General features: G+C 41.1%; 1 protein-coding gene across 2 annotated transcripts in view; it reads left to right on the top strand.

Annotated features, from left to right (window-relative positions):
• The window catches only part of APAF1 (apoptotic peptidase activating factor 1), a 78,855-nt gene that overhangs the window by 9,103 nt on the left and 53,839 nt on the right, over nt 1-15,913 (top strand). For both annotated transcript variants that reach the window (XM_075856715.1, XM_075856714.1), the window contains exons 3-11: nt 468-657; nt 4,513-4,710; nt 6,271-6,454; nt 7,444-7,556; nt 11,873-12,004; nt 12,792-13,030; nt 13,457-13,624; nt 13,706-13,837; nt 15,582-15,695. In XM_075856715.1, coding sequence (XP_075712830.1) covers nt 468-657; nt 4,513-4,710; nt 6,271-6,454; nt 7,444-7,556; nt 11,873-12,004; nt 12,792-13,030; nt 13,457-13,624; nt 13,706-13,837; nt 15,582-15,695 — 1,470 coding nt within the window. The remainder of the gene's footprint in view (nt 1-467; nt 658-4,512; nt 4,711-6,270; nt 6,455-7,443; nt 7,557-11,872; nt 12,005-12,791; nt 13,031-13,456; nt 13,625-13,705; nt 13,838-15,581; nt 15,696-15,913) is intronic.

A 15,913-nucleotide genomic window follows, 5' to 3' on the forward strand; every position in this document is an offset into this window, starting at 1 on the left:
ATCAATCACAATAGATCCGAACCTGCATGTCGCAATGCGGCCACATTAATTTTCATTAACTACAAGGCTGGCTTGGCGACACTTCGGTCTTTGGCCGCACAACTTGTTTTCGCCGTGTAGTCCTAGTCTTATATAGACATTGTGCACTTGCTGACCAGCAGTTTTATTAGCCTCGGGTCCTGCAGAAAAACTGATGCATTTTCCTAATGGTATTTATAAAAAAATCTTCCTGGTTTATTTTAAGCTTCACGTTTTTGGCAAAGATGCTGAAAAGTGAAGGTTCACTTTAAATTACTTGACAAATAATAGTAAATTTCATTCCTGATAAGGTTATCATACATTTCAGGTTATTTTCTCGATAGTGTCACACTGCTGAAAGTAGCATCAGCCAGAAGCTGTTACTGTATCAACTGGTTGGTTAAATGTTCTTACAAGTGAAAGTTATTTGATCTTTTATATTTTAATAGGCTACTCAAGTCGACCGAGCAAATCAGCTCATCAAGATAATTCTCAGCAAAGACAACCATGCCTTTGTTTCCTTTTATAATGCTCTGCTACATGAGGGTTACAAAGACTTGGCTGCTCTTCTGAAAGAGGCGTCTTCCATCGATTTATTCGGAAGTGGCAAAGTTTCATCGAATGGTATTACATCATATGGTGGGTTGGTTTATCTTTATGGTTGAAATCCGGGGCTAATCACAGCTGTTAATGGGCTTATAGTATATATATTACTTTATCTGTTTCTTGTGATGGGGAATACTTACATTTTGTAGTGTGTAAAGTCTTTGGTATAAAAGGAAGTTAAAAATAATCGCTTATTAAACCCTTCCTGTCATTTGTCGTGTGGATACGTCATGGAAAGCTAGTGCTTCCCGCACTTTTCCGTATCCTTACGACAAATGGTGGACATCCGCTCAGAAGCTGAGTCAGTGCCACCATCCCCGGGTGTCAGCTGTATGTTACAGCTGACACCCTGCTGTAATGGCGTGGACCGAAGTTAGCTTCGTTCCTCGCCATTAACTCCTTAAATGCAGCGGTCAAAAGCGATTGCTGCATTTAAGGGGTTTGCAGCTCATTGGCACCCCGGCAATAAAATTGCCAGGGTGCCGGTGGCTGCAATGGCAACCGGAGGCCTAATACTAGCCCAGAGGTGGGACCTAAAAGGCCTCTGATGGCGCCGGCTCAGGAGCTGAGCCAGCGTCATCAGCGGTGGATGTCAGCTGTATGTTACAGCTGACATCCACCTGTAACGTCAGGAACCAGAGCTAGCCCCGATCCCTGCCAATAATCTGTTAGATTCAGCAATCGAAAGCGAACACTGCATCTTAGAGGTTAGTAGTAGATCGGCGGCCCTGCCATGTGATTGCACTGCTGCCATGGCAACAGGAGGCCTAACAATGGCCTCCTGCTCTGCCATTACTGAAGCAGATTAGGCCCCGCCTGGAGGCGAAGCCTAATCGGCTTGCTGTCAGTGAACGACTGACAGATCTAATACATTGCACTACATAGGTATTATTGAATAAAAGAAATAAACCACACATATTTGGTTATTTATTCCACGTGGTGAACGGCGTAAAAAAAAACCTTGAATAACAATGCCAGAATTTTCGTTTTTGGTCACTTTGTCCTACAAAAATTAGAATAAAAAGTGATCAAAAAGTTGCATATATCCAAAAATGGTACCTATAAAAACTGTAGCTCGTCTCGCAAAAAACAAACCCTCATACAGCTCAGTAGACGAAAAAATTAAAAAGTTATGGTTCTCACAACATGGCGACAATTTGGTATTGCCGGAATTGTACTGACCCACAGAATAAAGTTAACATGTAATTTATAACGCGTGGTGAACGCCGTATAAAAAAAAAAAAAGTCGCATGTACCCCAATATTGTACCAATAATAACTACAGCTCGTCCCGCAAAAAAACGTCCCACATACCACTACGTCTATGAAAAAATAAAATAAGTTAAGGCTCCAATCAGGAAATAAAAAATATGCAGTTGTGCCGGCCTGAGGGGAACATTTCTTCTGTTTCAAGAGGTAATTTATCAAGGCCCTAAAATTAGGGAACCAGGGAGGGGGAGGCCTCAAACATATCTGCTGGAAGTTAGGGTTTCCATATTATACCAGGACAACACTTCCCAGCAAAAATTGCCCAAATTGCAAAGGTGCGGAGTGTGGACCAAAGGGGGATAAGAAAGGAAATTTATCAGTACGACACTGGCCTGTGGAGAAAGGATTGATAACAGTGTAACACACATCTATGGATAATTATTATTATTAGTATTTTTTACCCGATTATTATACCACTTGACTATGCCCCTGATGTACTCTGCCCAGTTAACATATGCCCCACATTTTAAACTGAAATACCAGTAAAACTCCAAACAGAACTACTACCAAGCAAAATCCATGCTTCGAAAGCCAAATGGCGCTCCCTCACTTCTGAACCTACATTGTGCCCAAACCGCTGTTTACTTCAACATATATGTTATCAGCATACCTGGGAGAACCCTTTTAGCAGTTTTTGGGGTGTGTGTCTCAAGTGACACAAGCTGGGCACGACATATTTGCCACTGAATTGGCATATCTAGGGAAAAATTTAAATTTTTACTTTTCCATAAATTATTGCGCTGCGGAATGTGCAAAGACCTGTGGGGTGAAAATGCTCACTATACCCCTTAATAAATGCCTTTAGGGGTGTAGTTTCCAAAATGGGGTTTCTACTGGTTTGGTTCCACAAGGGCTCTGCAAAAAACCAATCCAACAAAATCTGCACTCCAAAAGTTTCACTGCCTAATTCTATAAAAGCACCTGTGTGGTCAAAATGCTTACTACACCCCTAGATGATTTCCTCAAGGGGCGTAGTTATGTATATGGAGTCACTTTTAAGTAGTGTCCACTGTACTGGTACCTTAGGGGCTTTGCAAAAGCGACATGGTGCCAAGAAACCAATCCAGCAAAATCTGTACTCCAAAAGCCAAATGGCGCTCCTTCTTTTCTGAGTCCCGCCTTGTGCCCAAACAGCAGTTTATCCCCACATATGGGGTATTTCCGTACTCCAGAGAAGTTGCTTTACACATGTTAGGGGGCTTTTTCTTCTTTATTCCTAGTGCACAATGTTGTTGTTTTTTTTAGCTAAAACGACATCTTGTTTTCACGTCCAAATTCTAATAAAATCTATAAAGCACTTGTGGGGTCAAAATGCTCACTACACCATGTCAGGTTTGAAGAGGTCTTGTAGTGCCCAAAATGTTGTTTTTTTTTGGGTTCTTTCCTTTGTTTTGGCACCACAAGACCTCTTCAAACCTGACATGGTGCCTAAAATATAATCTAATAAAAAGAAGGCCACAAAATCCTCTAGGTGTTGCTTTGCTTCTGAGGCCGGTGCTTCAGTCCATTAGCACACTAGGGCCACATGTGGGATATTTCTAAAAACTGCAGAATCTGGGAAATAAATATTGAGTTGCGTTTCTCTGTTAAAACCTTTTGTGTTACAGATAAAAAATTTATTAAATAGGAATTTCTGCAAAAAATAAATACATTTGTAAATTTCATCTCCACATTGCTTTAATTCTTGTGAAACACCTGAAGGGTTAAGAAACTTTCTAAATGCTGTTTTGAATACAATCTCCAAATCGTTTGGATAGGCATTCCAAAGTTATTACCACATAAAGTGACACATGTCCGATTTGAAAAATAAGGCTCTGTCGGGAAGGTCAAAAGTGGCTGCAGCGGGAAGAGGGTTAAAGTCATTGTATCATCAGAAATTAACATTGGTTCCACACTAAAACTGTCAGCAAAGGTAAATTTTTCCGCTGAGACTGGCTGCACAGGAATGGGAGTACACCTCTATACTAGTAGTTGTAAAGATGAACCTTCTTATATTGCTGTTCACACCACATTTGTGGATTGGCACCAAGCGTATAGCACTAACGCATACAATTTTGTGCACTTTAGTTGCATACCTCTCCCATTGTGTAATACATATATCACGTGGTATAGTTGACTGTGCTTTTCCATACAGTGAAAAATACTGTATATCGTCTTACACTGTTTTGGCATTAGTGAGACCAATTATATCCTATGAACACATTCGGCGTAGGCACTGAACATACTGTGTACCCCCTTACTTCATGCAACATATATACCTGACAGATCCACTTTAACCAAGGAGTTAAACTGTGAAACCCTTTTAGCCAAACTTACATGAAACAAAAGCTGGAGGGAAGTATATTTAGCAAAAAAAAAAGGAAATGATGAACAGGTCCACGGGTCTCCACTGCAGACGTATATTTAGAATGACTTTATATTCATGCATCACCTGGTGTTCTATTATATCCAGTATTTAATCAGATTTATCACTGTTGAAGAAAGTCTATGATGCCTCCTATAAATGATGACACGTAGCTGATTATTTGTTTTTCGCCCTTACATAGTTTTCTTTCAAATAATTCTAAAACCTTATTTTAAGTGTATGGATAATATTGTATATGGTCATATTTGATTTTAGTGAAAACCGCCTTATGTGAAGGGGGAGTGCCACAGAGACCAGTTGTGTTTGTTTCTCGGAAAATGCTGGTAAAGGAAATCCAGGACAACTTGTACCGATTGAAGAATGAGTCCGGTTGGGTGACGGTGTATGGCATGGCAGGCTGTGGCAAGTCAGTATTAGCTGCTGAAGTACTCAGGGACCACAGTATTCTAAAAGGTAACAGATTATCACTTATCTCTTACACCAGCCAAAATGTAATGTAAATAAAAATGCTGTGATTGTTTCTTTGCAGCAGTATAAACCCCTAAAAGGACCGTGCGTTGAGTTTTTATAGCAGCCATTAAGTGGCGTTATTCTGCAGTGTTGTATAAGAAACCCACAAAGCTGCAGAACGGTGGCTGCACCGTGTATCGTGTAGCGGCAGGTCATGTGCCTAACCGTATACACAGAGCTAAATGAGTCATGGCAATAATGTGATTGTTGTGATGACTGTCAGGTGACAGTGCTGCTTGGTAAATTAGTGAACGAGGGTCACTGTACCCCCTGTTCTCCCGATAGGTGAGTGCCCCAGAGATCAGCCAATTATGGCATATCTTGGGGATTGTTCCATAAATGCTTAAGATTGGAATACCCCTTTAGGCCATTAACTGTATTATTACACTGTGTTCATGTGCTATTAAACTTTGGGGTCGATCTACCAATGCATTACACTAGTGTCCCATATTCTTCCAACTCAAATAACTGAAGATGGGAATTTACCACTAAAGAATAGGCATCAACGCATGGTGCATAGTGTGAATGGTCAATCGTGAGTATGAATCTGTACGCAATTGCTATTTTACGGTTAGAATATTAAAGGGGTTTACCAGGTTTTAAAAATGTTGTGCATATGGTTTAACTGCAGTAAGATTAGTCATTTACTAATGTGCTGTCTGTAGCTAAAGAGCGTGTAAGCCACTCTCCCATGCAGTCCCATTAACATACTGCTGGTGTTTATCTCTGGCTTGTGCAATGTTCTGTACAGTAAACACTGCCCTCAGACCCCCCCTATAGTACTAGAGATCACATGCTTCCTATCTCCACTGCTCTCTGCCCCCTCCCTGTCGGGAGGGATTGTGCTTCACATGCTGGGCAGCAGATAGTACAGAGCTGTGTATCAGGAGAAGACAGTGAATATAAAGGGTATGTTCACACGCAAACTCAAAAACGTCTGAAAATACGAAGCTGTTTTCAAGGGAAAACAGCTCCTGATTTTCAGATGTATTTTAAGCCACTCGTGATTTTCACTGCACTTTTCGCTGCTTTTTTTTACGGCCGTTTTTGGAGCGGTTTTCAATAGAGTCTATGAAAAACGGCTCCAAAAACGTCCCAAGAAGTGACCTGCACTTCTTTTTCGGAACACAACGCCGTTTTTCCCATTGTAATAAATAAGCAGATGTTTGGAGGCGTCCTTCTTCCGATTTTTCGGGGGTTTACGGCCCGCAAAACGTCAGAAAATAAGTGAGCATACCTTAACAGCTCTACCTTACACCTTGTAATAGAGAGACATGCAGGCAGCTGTAAATATAGGCAATATGAGAGGGGAGAGGAATCATGGGAACTGTAGTCCTTTACATGGTGATCCCATCCAAAGAAAGCAATATTATAGGGCAGCATAGGTACTTTTCTGTCTTTTTTTGTAATTTTTTTTTTTTTTTTTTTTTAAACGGTCGGAAAACACATTTGAAACATTATGCAAGTATCCTTTTATCGATTCATGGTTGTACTTCTGTCCAGGCTGTTTTCCCGGGGGAGTGCACTGGCTTTCTGTTGGGAAACAGGACAAAGCAGGATTGCTGATGAAGCTGCAGAATCTGTGTACTCGTCTGGATCAGGACTGCAAGTATTCACAGAGACCTCCTCTGAATGTTGAGGAAGCAAGAGACCGACTGCGCCAGCTTATAATGCGTTCATATCCCAGGTAGTCGGAAAACTATTTTCTTTTGTTTCAACACTGAATATACCCACGATGAAATCTACCACATTTCCCCTTTTTAACCTTTCACTTTTATCACCACGTGACACTTGCAGAGACGAATTGCTGTAGATGGTATTCCAGAGGTTAAATCTAATTGATAGTCACTTTGTGTGCAAGGTTTAGCTAGCTGTAATACAATACTGCAGATACCACAGTTTTCCCTTTGACATGCTATGTCTTTTTCAGCAATCGGCAGTTTAAGGCTATGTTCATATTTATCAATATGTAAGGATGCACTCCTGAAATTTGCGCTATATTGGTGCTGTAGAGGTTCGGGCTGGAAAACCCACAATGAAGATCCAAGAAATAAACCTGAAAGCACTCTAGTATTCCTCGATTTTCAAAATAATTTTATTGTATTGAATATGTGAATTCGTCATGTGGTTTGTGGCGATTTTGTTGTGGACGTTTCGGCCCAACCTAGGCCTTTATCACAATCGCTATAGATACAAAATAATAATCATATTTTCACTTCCATTTTTTTCCTCCCCACCTTCAAAAAGCCATAACTTTAAAAAAAAATTCTGTCCATATAGCTGTTTGAGGGCTTTTGAGGGACGAGTTGTAGATTTTCACGGCACAGATTTTCTACACCCTTGTCCATTTTTTCCAATTATGTAAACTTTATTTTCAATTCTATCCACAAGGTCATTGATTGCAAAATTAAAAAGAGCTGGGCCTAGTACAGAACCTTGTGGTCCACTGCTAGTTTAGCCTATTTTGAATGAATACTACGTTCAATTACTCTTTGGCTTAGGTCAGTTCTTCACGTACATACATGCAATGTCCCCCATTGGCTTGCACCCAGGCTGTACTAAACTATCTTGAGGAACTGTATAAAAAGCTTTTGCTATATATTTTAGTATTATTATTGTTGTTTTTGTTTATGTACTGTGTTATTTATATTATTATTTATAATATCATTATTGTAGGTGTCTCCTAATTTTGGATGATGTTTGGGATTCCTGGGTGTTGAAAGCATTTGACATCCAGTGCCGTGTTCTCATTACAAGCAGAGACAGAAGTGTGATCGATACAGTGTCTGGTATGTGTCTCCTATAAAAATGTTAAATTTGAGCTTGCCACCTCGTATGTTACGTTCCTCCTGTATGCTAGGTCAGCACGCAAACATGATGCCATTGCTGTGCTTAACCCCTTCACGACTGCCATACAGCTATATACTTTCCAACTGCCGATGCCCCGTGCAGTTATCACGTATATAAATGTTGGCAGCCTGGAACAGGGTTTAATGAGTGCAGTGCTGCTTCATTGTAAGCAGCGCTGCACTCATGTCTGAAGGGGCTTTGAGAGCCCTGGAATACACCCCCCCCCCCCCACTTTAGATAGCGCCACATACAATCCCCCTGTAGATTGTGCCACCTAAGCTCCCTCTAGGAGCAGAATCCCCGGCCAGGGAGCTCTGGCCAGGGATTCCCCTCCTAGAGGGAGCCAATGACATTGTGCCACCCGCCTGCACATAGCGTCACCTCTCCTGTAAATTGTATCACCCCCCCCCCCCCATATATAGCGCCACCTAAGTTCCAATTAGGAGCGGAATCACCGGCCAGAGTGCTCTCTAGGGGTTCCCTCTAGGAGCGGAGTCCACAGCCAGAGTGCTCTTACTGGGGATTCCGCTCCTAGAGGGAGCTTATGTGGTTCTATTTGGGGGCTGGCTCTATCTGCAGGGGGTGTGGTGCTATATACAGGGGGTGTGGCACTATCTACATAGGCACTATATGGGCACTACATACAGGGGACACTGGCGCTATCTACATGGGCACTTTGTGGCACTATCTAGAGTGGGAACTGGGGCACTGTGGCACAATCTATAGTGGGCACTATCTATGTGGGCACTATCTACAGTGGGCAATATGGCACTACCTACATAGGCACTGTGGTGTATTCAGGTGGCTGGGACGAAAAAAAACGTAAGAATCATCCATATTTTTTTATCGGCCGTGAAAAACTAATGGCAAATGGCGGTTATAAACGGTCAGACGGCCGGGAAATGGATGCAAATTTTGAGATTCACTGATACAAAACAGCTAGGAAAATTTGACAGTTAATCCATTGTTAACTGCCCTGTTTTTCACCTGATGTGAATATAGCTTTATAGCCCTCTTCACTCTTCCTCACAGCGATCCAGGCTGACTGAGAGAGAAGAAGGCTAAGGGTGTGTTCACACGCAGAGTCAAAAACGTCTCAAAATACGAAGCTGTTTTCAAGAGAAAACCGCTCCTGATTTTCAGACGTTTTTTGAGCACTTGCGATTTTCGCTGTGTTTTTCGCTGCATTTTTTACGGCCGTTCTTGGAGCTTTTTTCAATAGTCTATGGAAAACTGCTCCAAAAACTACCCAAGAAGTGACCTACACTTCTTTTTCGCGGCCATTTTTTTCCGCTGAACCTATTGGACTACGTCGTACATTTAGTGGACTACTGCGATGATGTACGTTTTTTGTTTTTAATAAAATGGTTAGCGAGGATTGTGTGTGGGAGTTTTTGTGTGAGCCAGTAAAAAGCTAGCACTAACCCCCCATTATTACCCCGGTACCCACCGCCACCTGGGGTATCAGGAAGAGCCGGGTATGATCCAGTACCCGACCATCTGTTTTGATGGCCGGGCACTGGGGCGGCCGCAGGCTGGTATTAGGCCGAGAGAGCTAGAAACCGTGGGCCTTCCACCCTAGTAATGCTAGGCTGCTGCTGCTATGTTGTATCTGGCTGGTTATAAAACTGTGGGGGGGCCCCGCGTCGTTTAAAAAAAAACAAAACGTGAGGTCCCCCCCTTATTTTTTATATTTTTTTTTATAACCAGCCAGATACAACACAGCAGCAGCCGCCTAGCATTGCCAGGGTGGGAAAAGTCACTTTTTTGGCTCTTCCCGGCCTCATAATACCAGCCTGCGGCCACCCCAGTGCTCAACAATCACAACTGATGGTTGTGTACTAGATGGTACCCAGCTCTTCCCGATACCACTGGTGGCGGTGGGTACCTGGGTAATAACGGGGTTAGTATTAGCCTTTTTACTGGCTAACATTAAGCTCCACCTTCGTAATGGACGTCGTCAAACAGACAACTGGCATTACTAAGGTAGTAATAAAGTATTAAAAAAATAGAGACATAAGAAAATATTTTTATTGAAATAAAAACTCCCCCACACAATCCTCACTAACCATTTTATTTAAACAAAAACCGTAGATCATCGCAGTAGTCCACCGAATCTACGACGTAGTCCAATATGTCCAGTGGAACCTACAAAAAAAATAAAGTTGGCCTTCAAGCACTCTTCAGTGTGCTATCTGTTTTTTTTAACAGATCGCAAACTGACCCATTCAGTGATATGGGGCCATGCACACTTCGTTTTTTTTTGCGGGGTGCTTTTTGCAGTTTTTATGTGTGCTTTTTGCAAGTTTTTTGACACGTAGTTAGGACTCCCACTGACTCTGGGAACATTTGGCGCATTTTATGCACCAAAGAATTGATCTAATGCTTCTTTTTTACGTTACACGTTTTTTTTTAAACCGCTTGTTTTCCCTTTAATGTAAATAGGAAGCTTAGTCAAGCGTTTGACGCTTTTTTCGTGTGTTTTTGTTACGCATTTTGTGTGCGCTTTTTGACGAATAATTAGGACTCCCACTGACTATGGGAACATTTGGCACGTTTCACGTGCAAAGGAATTGAGTCGACACATCTTTATTTACACAGCGCATTTTTTAAAAACGTGTGTGTAAAATAGCTCGTTGTATGTACTAACAGCGCACTTTACCAATTATGTAGATGAAAAGCGTAATCAAGCGTTTTTTTATTGCGTTTTTTAGCACATAAAATGCGCCCAAAAAAACCACGGCCAATATATGTCGTGTGAACCTGTCAAATGAAAAGTCATTCACCTCAGGGGCTTCCCTCTTGACTTTCATCGTTCTTAGCCATTTGGTGTGTCCTATAGCTTCTACCAGCTGCATTGATCAAAGCACTCTCAAAATGGGAGCCGGACACTGCTTCGCAATTTGAAGACACCTTTTCCTGGCTTGTAGCCAAAAATAGGGAGGGGGGTAGGGGGTGAGTCTCCCTCCCACATTTACGGCAGCTGTGAGTCAGGTTGCTTTTCACCTTGCTGTAATTCTGGGAAGTGCTCCGTCTGGTGGCCAACATAGGAAACATGTCAAATTATTATTTAATTTTTAATACTTCCCACCATATGGAAGAAAAGAAAAAATACAGCAAAATAACTTAAAAAAATATAATAAAAATAAGTAACTTGCTTAAACATTTTTTTAAAATTCGCGACACATTCCCTTTAAGGAAACTGTTCTTGGAAATGTTTCCGAAACTATTTCTATGGATGATTGTAATCATATTTTTTACCTGTAGTTTTGCATGAAAAGTTTCCTTCCCCATGGAAACAAATAGATGGAGAAACAGTAAACATGCAACAAAACGACACGATTTACAATCATGTGTGATTATAATTTCGAAAAAGGGTTAAATCTGCCCATTGTTTTATATTAATGCAGTGGCAAACTCGCAACTTTGGGACCAACACCTATAAAACATTTATGGCCTAACCTGTGGATATGGCATAAATGTCTAAGATGGGATTACCCCTTTAAAGTGGTCGTCAAGGAGCCTTAATTGGGCAATATATTTGTATATAATAAACTCTTCTTAAAGTGTGTATTAATTCTACTGCCAGTCTCCACTGGAGAAACCCTGCGGCCATATTTAAATAATTTGGTTGCTGGTAAGGGTTATCCATATGACATTGTATCCAGCAGTATCTTGGCATAATAACGTGAGCATATCGTCCATGCCCTCTGGCTTTTTACTAATTTTTGCATAGATTGTTGAGAAAGCCTTCTGTACAGACATGCATGCAGAGCCAACGGACTACAGTATGCGGTCCATGTGGTTATTGCATATAGGAAACTTTTTTTAAAGCTAGTATTTACACCACCAACCACCGCAGAATACCAGGAGCCATAATTAAATAAAATGGCCAAGGGTAAAGGTCATCTATATGTCCTCATGTTCAGTGGTCACCTATTCACGTGACAGAATCATCCATATAAGCGTAAAAGAAGACCAGAATCTGTAATTTTTGGTTTATTTTCTATATGTAATACATACAATTTTATATTTCTGTATAAAATACCATAATACAACGAACAGTCATTAAAAATAAGTCCTAAACTGCTAGGGCCAGTGTCTGCTGATCTAAAGGGAAAAGTTTTTTGTGAAAGGATCAGACTATACTGGGTAAATATATTTCATTACAAAGTGAATGATACAATCTGAAAATATATTTTTGACTCTTGCTTCTTAACAAAGTAACTGTAATATGCGTTTTTCTTTTACAAAGGGATCAAACTCTTTGTCCACATTGACAGCGAACTAGGACACCACAAGGGCTTAGAAATTCTCTCTCTCTATGTTGACAAGAAAGTAGAAGAGCTGCCAAACGAGGCTCATCATATCATACAAGAGTCAAAAGGTAGTTCTGTCTTATATATTTTTATGTGAATGGACAATTTGAGTGTCATGTCCCAAAGCTGTCCGAGAATAATTGTCCCTGTTACCCATGCCAGCCAGACAAAGTTCCAGTGCAAACTTCCTCCCGTGTGGTATTTGTCATAGACTGACTAAATAAAGTGGAAACCAGGATTTCCTTTTACCCACTGTACGTTGCTGGACTTTTCTTCTGCTTCTCCAAAGTTCCTTCCAGTGCAGTTTAGGAAATAAAACCTGAGCTCTATGTGGTTTCTATGGGCAACAAGGACACTTTTTCTGATGTTAACTAATGAGGCCCAATGCGGACAGTTTACAGGCCCCTTTTCTCCTCCCTCCCTTCTAACTTTTCACGGACTCTAAATTTAATGTTTTTTTTCCATCTCCTCAAGATGAGGGATCAAGTTACATCTGCCCATAGAGGTCTATAAAGAGGGGAGGAGGGAGCAGAGGGAAAGAGAGACACAGGTGCTGCAGCAACTTATGTTAGGTGTTCTACTGTATCTCACCTCTGTGTTGGATTCTCCGCTACACTGCTCCATTAATTCTATATAATTTCCTCCACACAGTGGGAAAACGACTAAAAAAATTCAGAATACAAGTCATATAATGGCCAAAAGTCTCATGTACACACACAACCGCATATTCTGAAAAGTTACCTGAAAGATTAGGTATTCTTTAATGATAACATGCCTGACTTGTAATAGGCCGGAATGGGTTGTTATTGTTAGCCCTAAAGCATGAATTATATTTTTATATCCATTCTATTTCAGGCTCGCCTCTGGTAGTGTCATTAATTGGAGCTTTGTTGAGGGAATTCCCCAGCCGCTGGACTTTCTACCTCAAACAGCTACAAAAAAAACAATTCAAAAGAATAAGAAAATCGTCATCATATGATTATGAAGCACTCGATGAAGCCATGTCTATGAGTGTGGATAGGCTAAAAGATAATGTAAAGGAATACTACAACGATTTCTCTGTTATAGAAAAGGATGTGAAAGTGCCAACTCAGGTGAATCCAGGCAAATAGAAATGACGACTTTTATATTTGTAAATCTATAATATGCCCTTTGTCAATCTTCTCACATTTACCTGCTTGATGTATTCACGCAGTAAGGGCTAGTTCACACGGCAGTTATTCTGCCTAACTATTCCTCCCTCCCTGGGTGGTTTGGGAAGAATCCGCCCGAAGATCAAGCAGGACGCTTCTTTTTCCCGCTAGCTGAAATAATCAGCTGATGGGGAAAAATAAGTGTCCGACTCCTATTTAAATTAATGGGAGGCGGAATTTTGCTGGCGGAATCCGCCTGCAAAATTCCTCCGCGTGAACATACCCTAAGAAGCCCAGTATGTATGCTTTTGTTTTCTTTCTTTGTGAATATTAGATGTAGCCACAGTTATGAATCGCACAACCTAACCTCCCACACGTTCCTTTCAGGTTCTGTGTATCCTGTGGGACATGGAGAGTGAGGACGTGGAGGATATGCTTCAGGAATTTGTTAACAAGTCACTGTTGTACTGTGATCGCAATGGAAAGTCGTTTCTTTATTATTTGCATGATCTCCAACTGGATTTTCTCACAGAGCGGAATCGTACTCAGCTACCTGTATGAACTCCCATTGTGTACAGTATATAAATATATATAGACACTTAAGACACTGTGTAACTATGCTTGTTACTGTTTCAGGCACTTCACGCTAAGCTTGTCAGTCAGTATCAAAAGCGCTATTCACACATTCTACCTACTGTGGACCAAGAGGATTGTACATACTGGTACCATTATCTAGCGTATCATATGGCACAGGCCAACATGCACCAAGTAGGTATATTTACATCAACTTGCAAGTTACCTGAACATGTGCATACTGTGGTAATAACTTGTACCTGGTTTACTGGGGGTCTCCCACATTTTTACTAGATTAACTCACATGTATATCATCCCCTATGGAGACATGGCTGTCCATAAGAGCTTGTGCACACTATGGGCCCCAATACAGACCTTTAGGCAATCTATGTGGTGCCTTTTGTGAGGTACTGTGATCCCCCTTACCAGATGCAGGACAGCACAAGGTTCAGAATGTATCAATTGTCAACTTAATAATCTCTTACTGTAAGGCCTTATTCACACAAGCGTGTCTGTTTTGCGCGTGTAAAAAACGCAGCGTTTTACTTGCATTGCAATTCCGTGTGACATCTGTGTACGGTGCGTGTCTGCGGTTTTTAGGCGCGTATGTCATCCGTATGTCACGTGTTTTTTACGTCAGCAAAATAAACTGAAGGAGGTGTTTTTTCTTTTTCTCATTTCTTTAGCAACTGTTGCGTGAATCACAGACCGCACATGGATGTGCGTCCGTGTGCTATCCGTGAATTTCACGCACCCTTTGACTTCAATGGGTGCGTGATGCACAAGTATAGGTCATGCAGTGAGTTTCACACAGCGAACACACGCTGCGTGAAAAACACTGAATGGCCCCTTTGAATTGCATAGGTCCGTGTGACGTCCGTTGTTTTAACGCGCGTAACACGGACATGAAATACGCTCGTGTGAATAAAGCCTAAGTCAGCAAATCTAATTGTTTTCTCCTGTTAAATAAGCCGGTCTGAATGGGTGCCTTTACCAGTGCAGTTCTCACAGATATATTTTCGATCAATCACCCCGTGTGCTAGGGCTAAGACTACACAGACTTTTTGTAGTAAGACTTTTTTTCTATAGAGTAATCAACAAGCGATTTTTAAGTGATTTCAATATTATTCTTTGGAGGAAAAAAAGTAGCTACTACTTTATATTGTATAATCGCTTAGAAATCCCAGCGAAGAGCTTTTAAAAAGATTTTCAAACTACTCCATGCATTCCTATGGACTGCAATATCTGAGTGTTATATTTGTAGTGAGTGATAATCCTAGTCTAGTAAGGAAAATGATTTGCTTTTCACATGAGTATTTTAACGGGGGGGGGTTTGTGAATCCGGGCATAATGGAAGTGTTCTCTTATGCTGGTTATACACAAATACGACACAAGCTTGTTTTTCTGACCTCCATTATCCCCCCCATCTCCCCCATAAATAATGATGCTTAGAAAGAGAGGTTTGCATGTGTACTGCCATATGAAGGGGCACAATAAGCAGCTGCAAAACAGTTCTGGCACCTCTTATCTCAATGGGGAACAAAAGATTAATCATATTGATATCCAACCTGACTGATACTAGTTTCAGTTGAGCTGAATGTACGTGGCGTTAATCGCAGCCAGTTCCATGGCACACTGGAGCACAACTGCTCATAGTCCCTGAATGCGTCAACTTCTTTTAATGTACAAATATGCATTAAAGCAGAAGATGTGATGGACCAGAGGACAATTTGCTCTTTTTACGCTTTGTTTTGGTGCTGCCTCCATGTATCATGTTGCCCATGCATCATAGAAATGCTAGTTAACATATGTGCACCACCCCCTTGACCATCCTTCGAATAGCACGGTTTCCAATTGAATGAAAATTGTTTGAGGACGAGGGTAAAAAGTTCATTTGCTCTTATGTGATAATTATTGTTTTTTTATTATCATTCTACAGGAACTTTGCTCCCTGCTGTTTTCATTTGATTGGTTGAAATCAAAAACAAGATTATTTGGACCTGCCCACCTCATCCATGAGTTCGTGCATTACAGGGACATACTCAATAAACAGGTAATCTTATTGATGAGACTTTTTTTTGTTGTTGTTATTTTGGGAAAAAACCTAGCCGGTGTATAATTTACCTAAACTTTATACAGCGGTCTACCTCCAGTTATAACTTGTTGAGATGTGCATAAATAGAATGAAGATGAATAGCTCCAGGTCTGACACCAGAACGCTCTGATGCGTTTTGACCACCATGGCCACACCTACCCTCTCTACCTAACGCT

The sequence above is a fragment of the Rhinoderma darwinii genome, chromosome 3 (genome assembly GCF_050947455.1).
Source record: "Rhinoderma darwinii isolate aRhiDar2 chromosome 3, aRhiDar2.hap1, whole genome shotgun sequence".
Taxonomy (NCBI): Eukaryota; Metazoa; Chordata; class Amphibia; order Anura; family Rhinodermatidae; genus Rhinoderma; species Rhinoderma darwinii.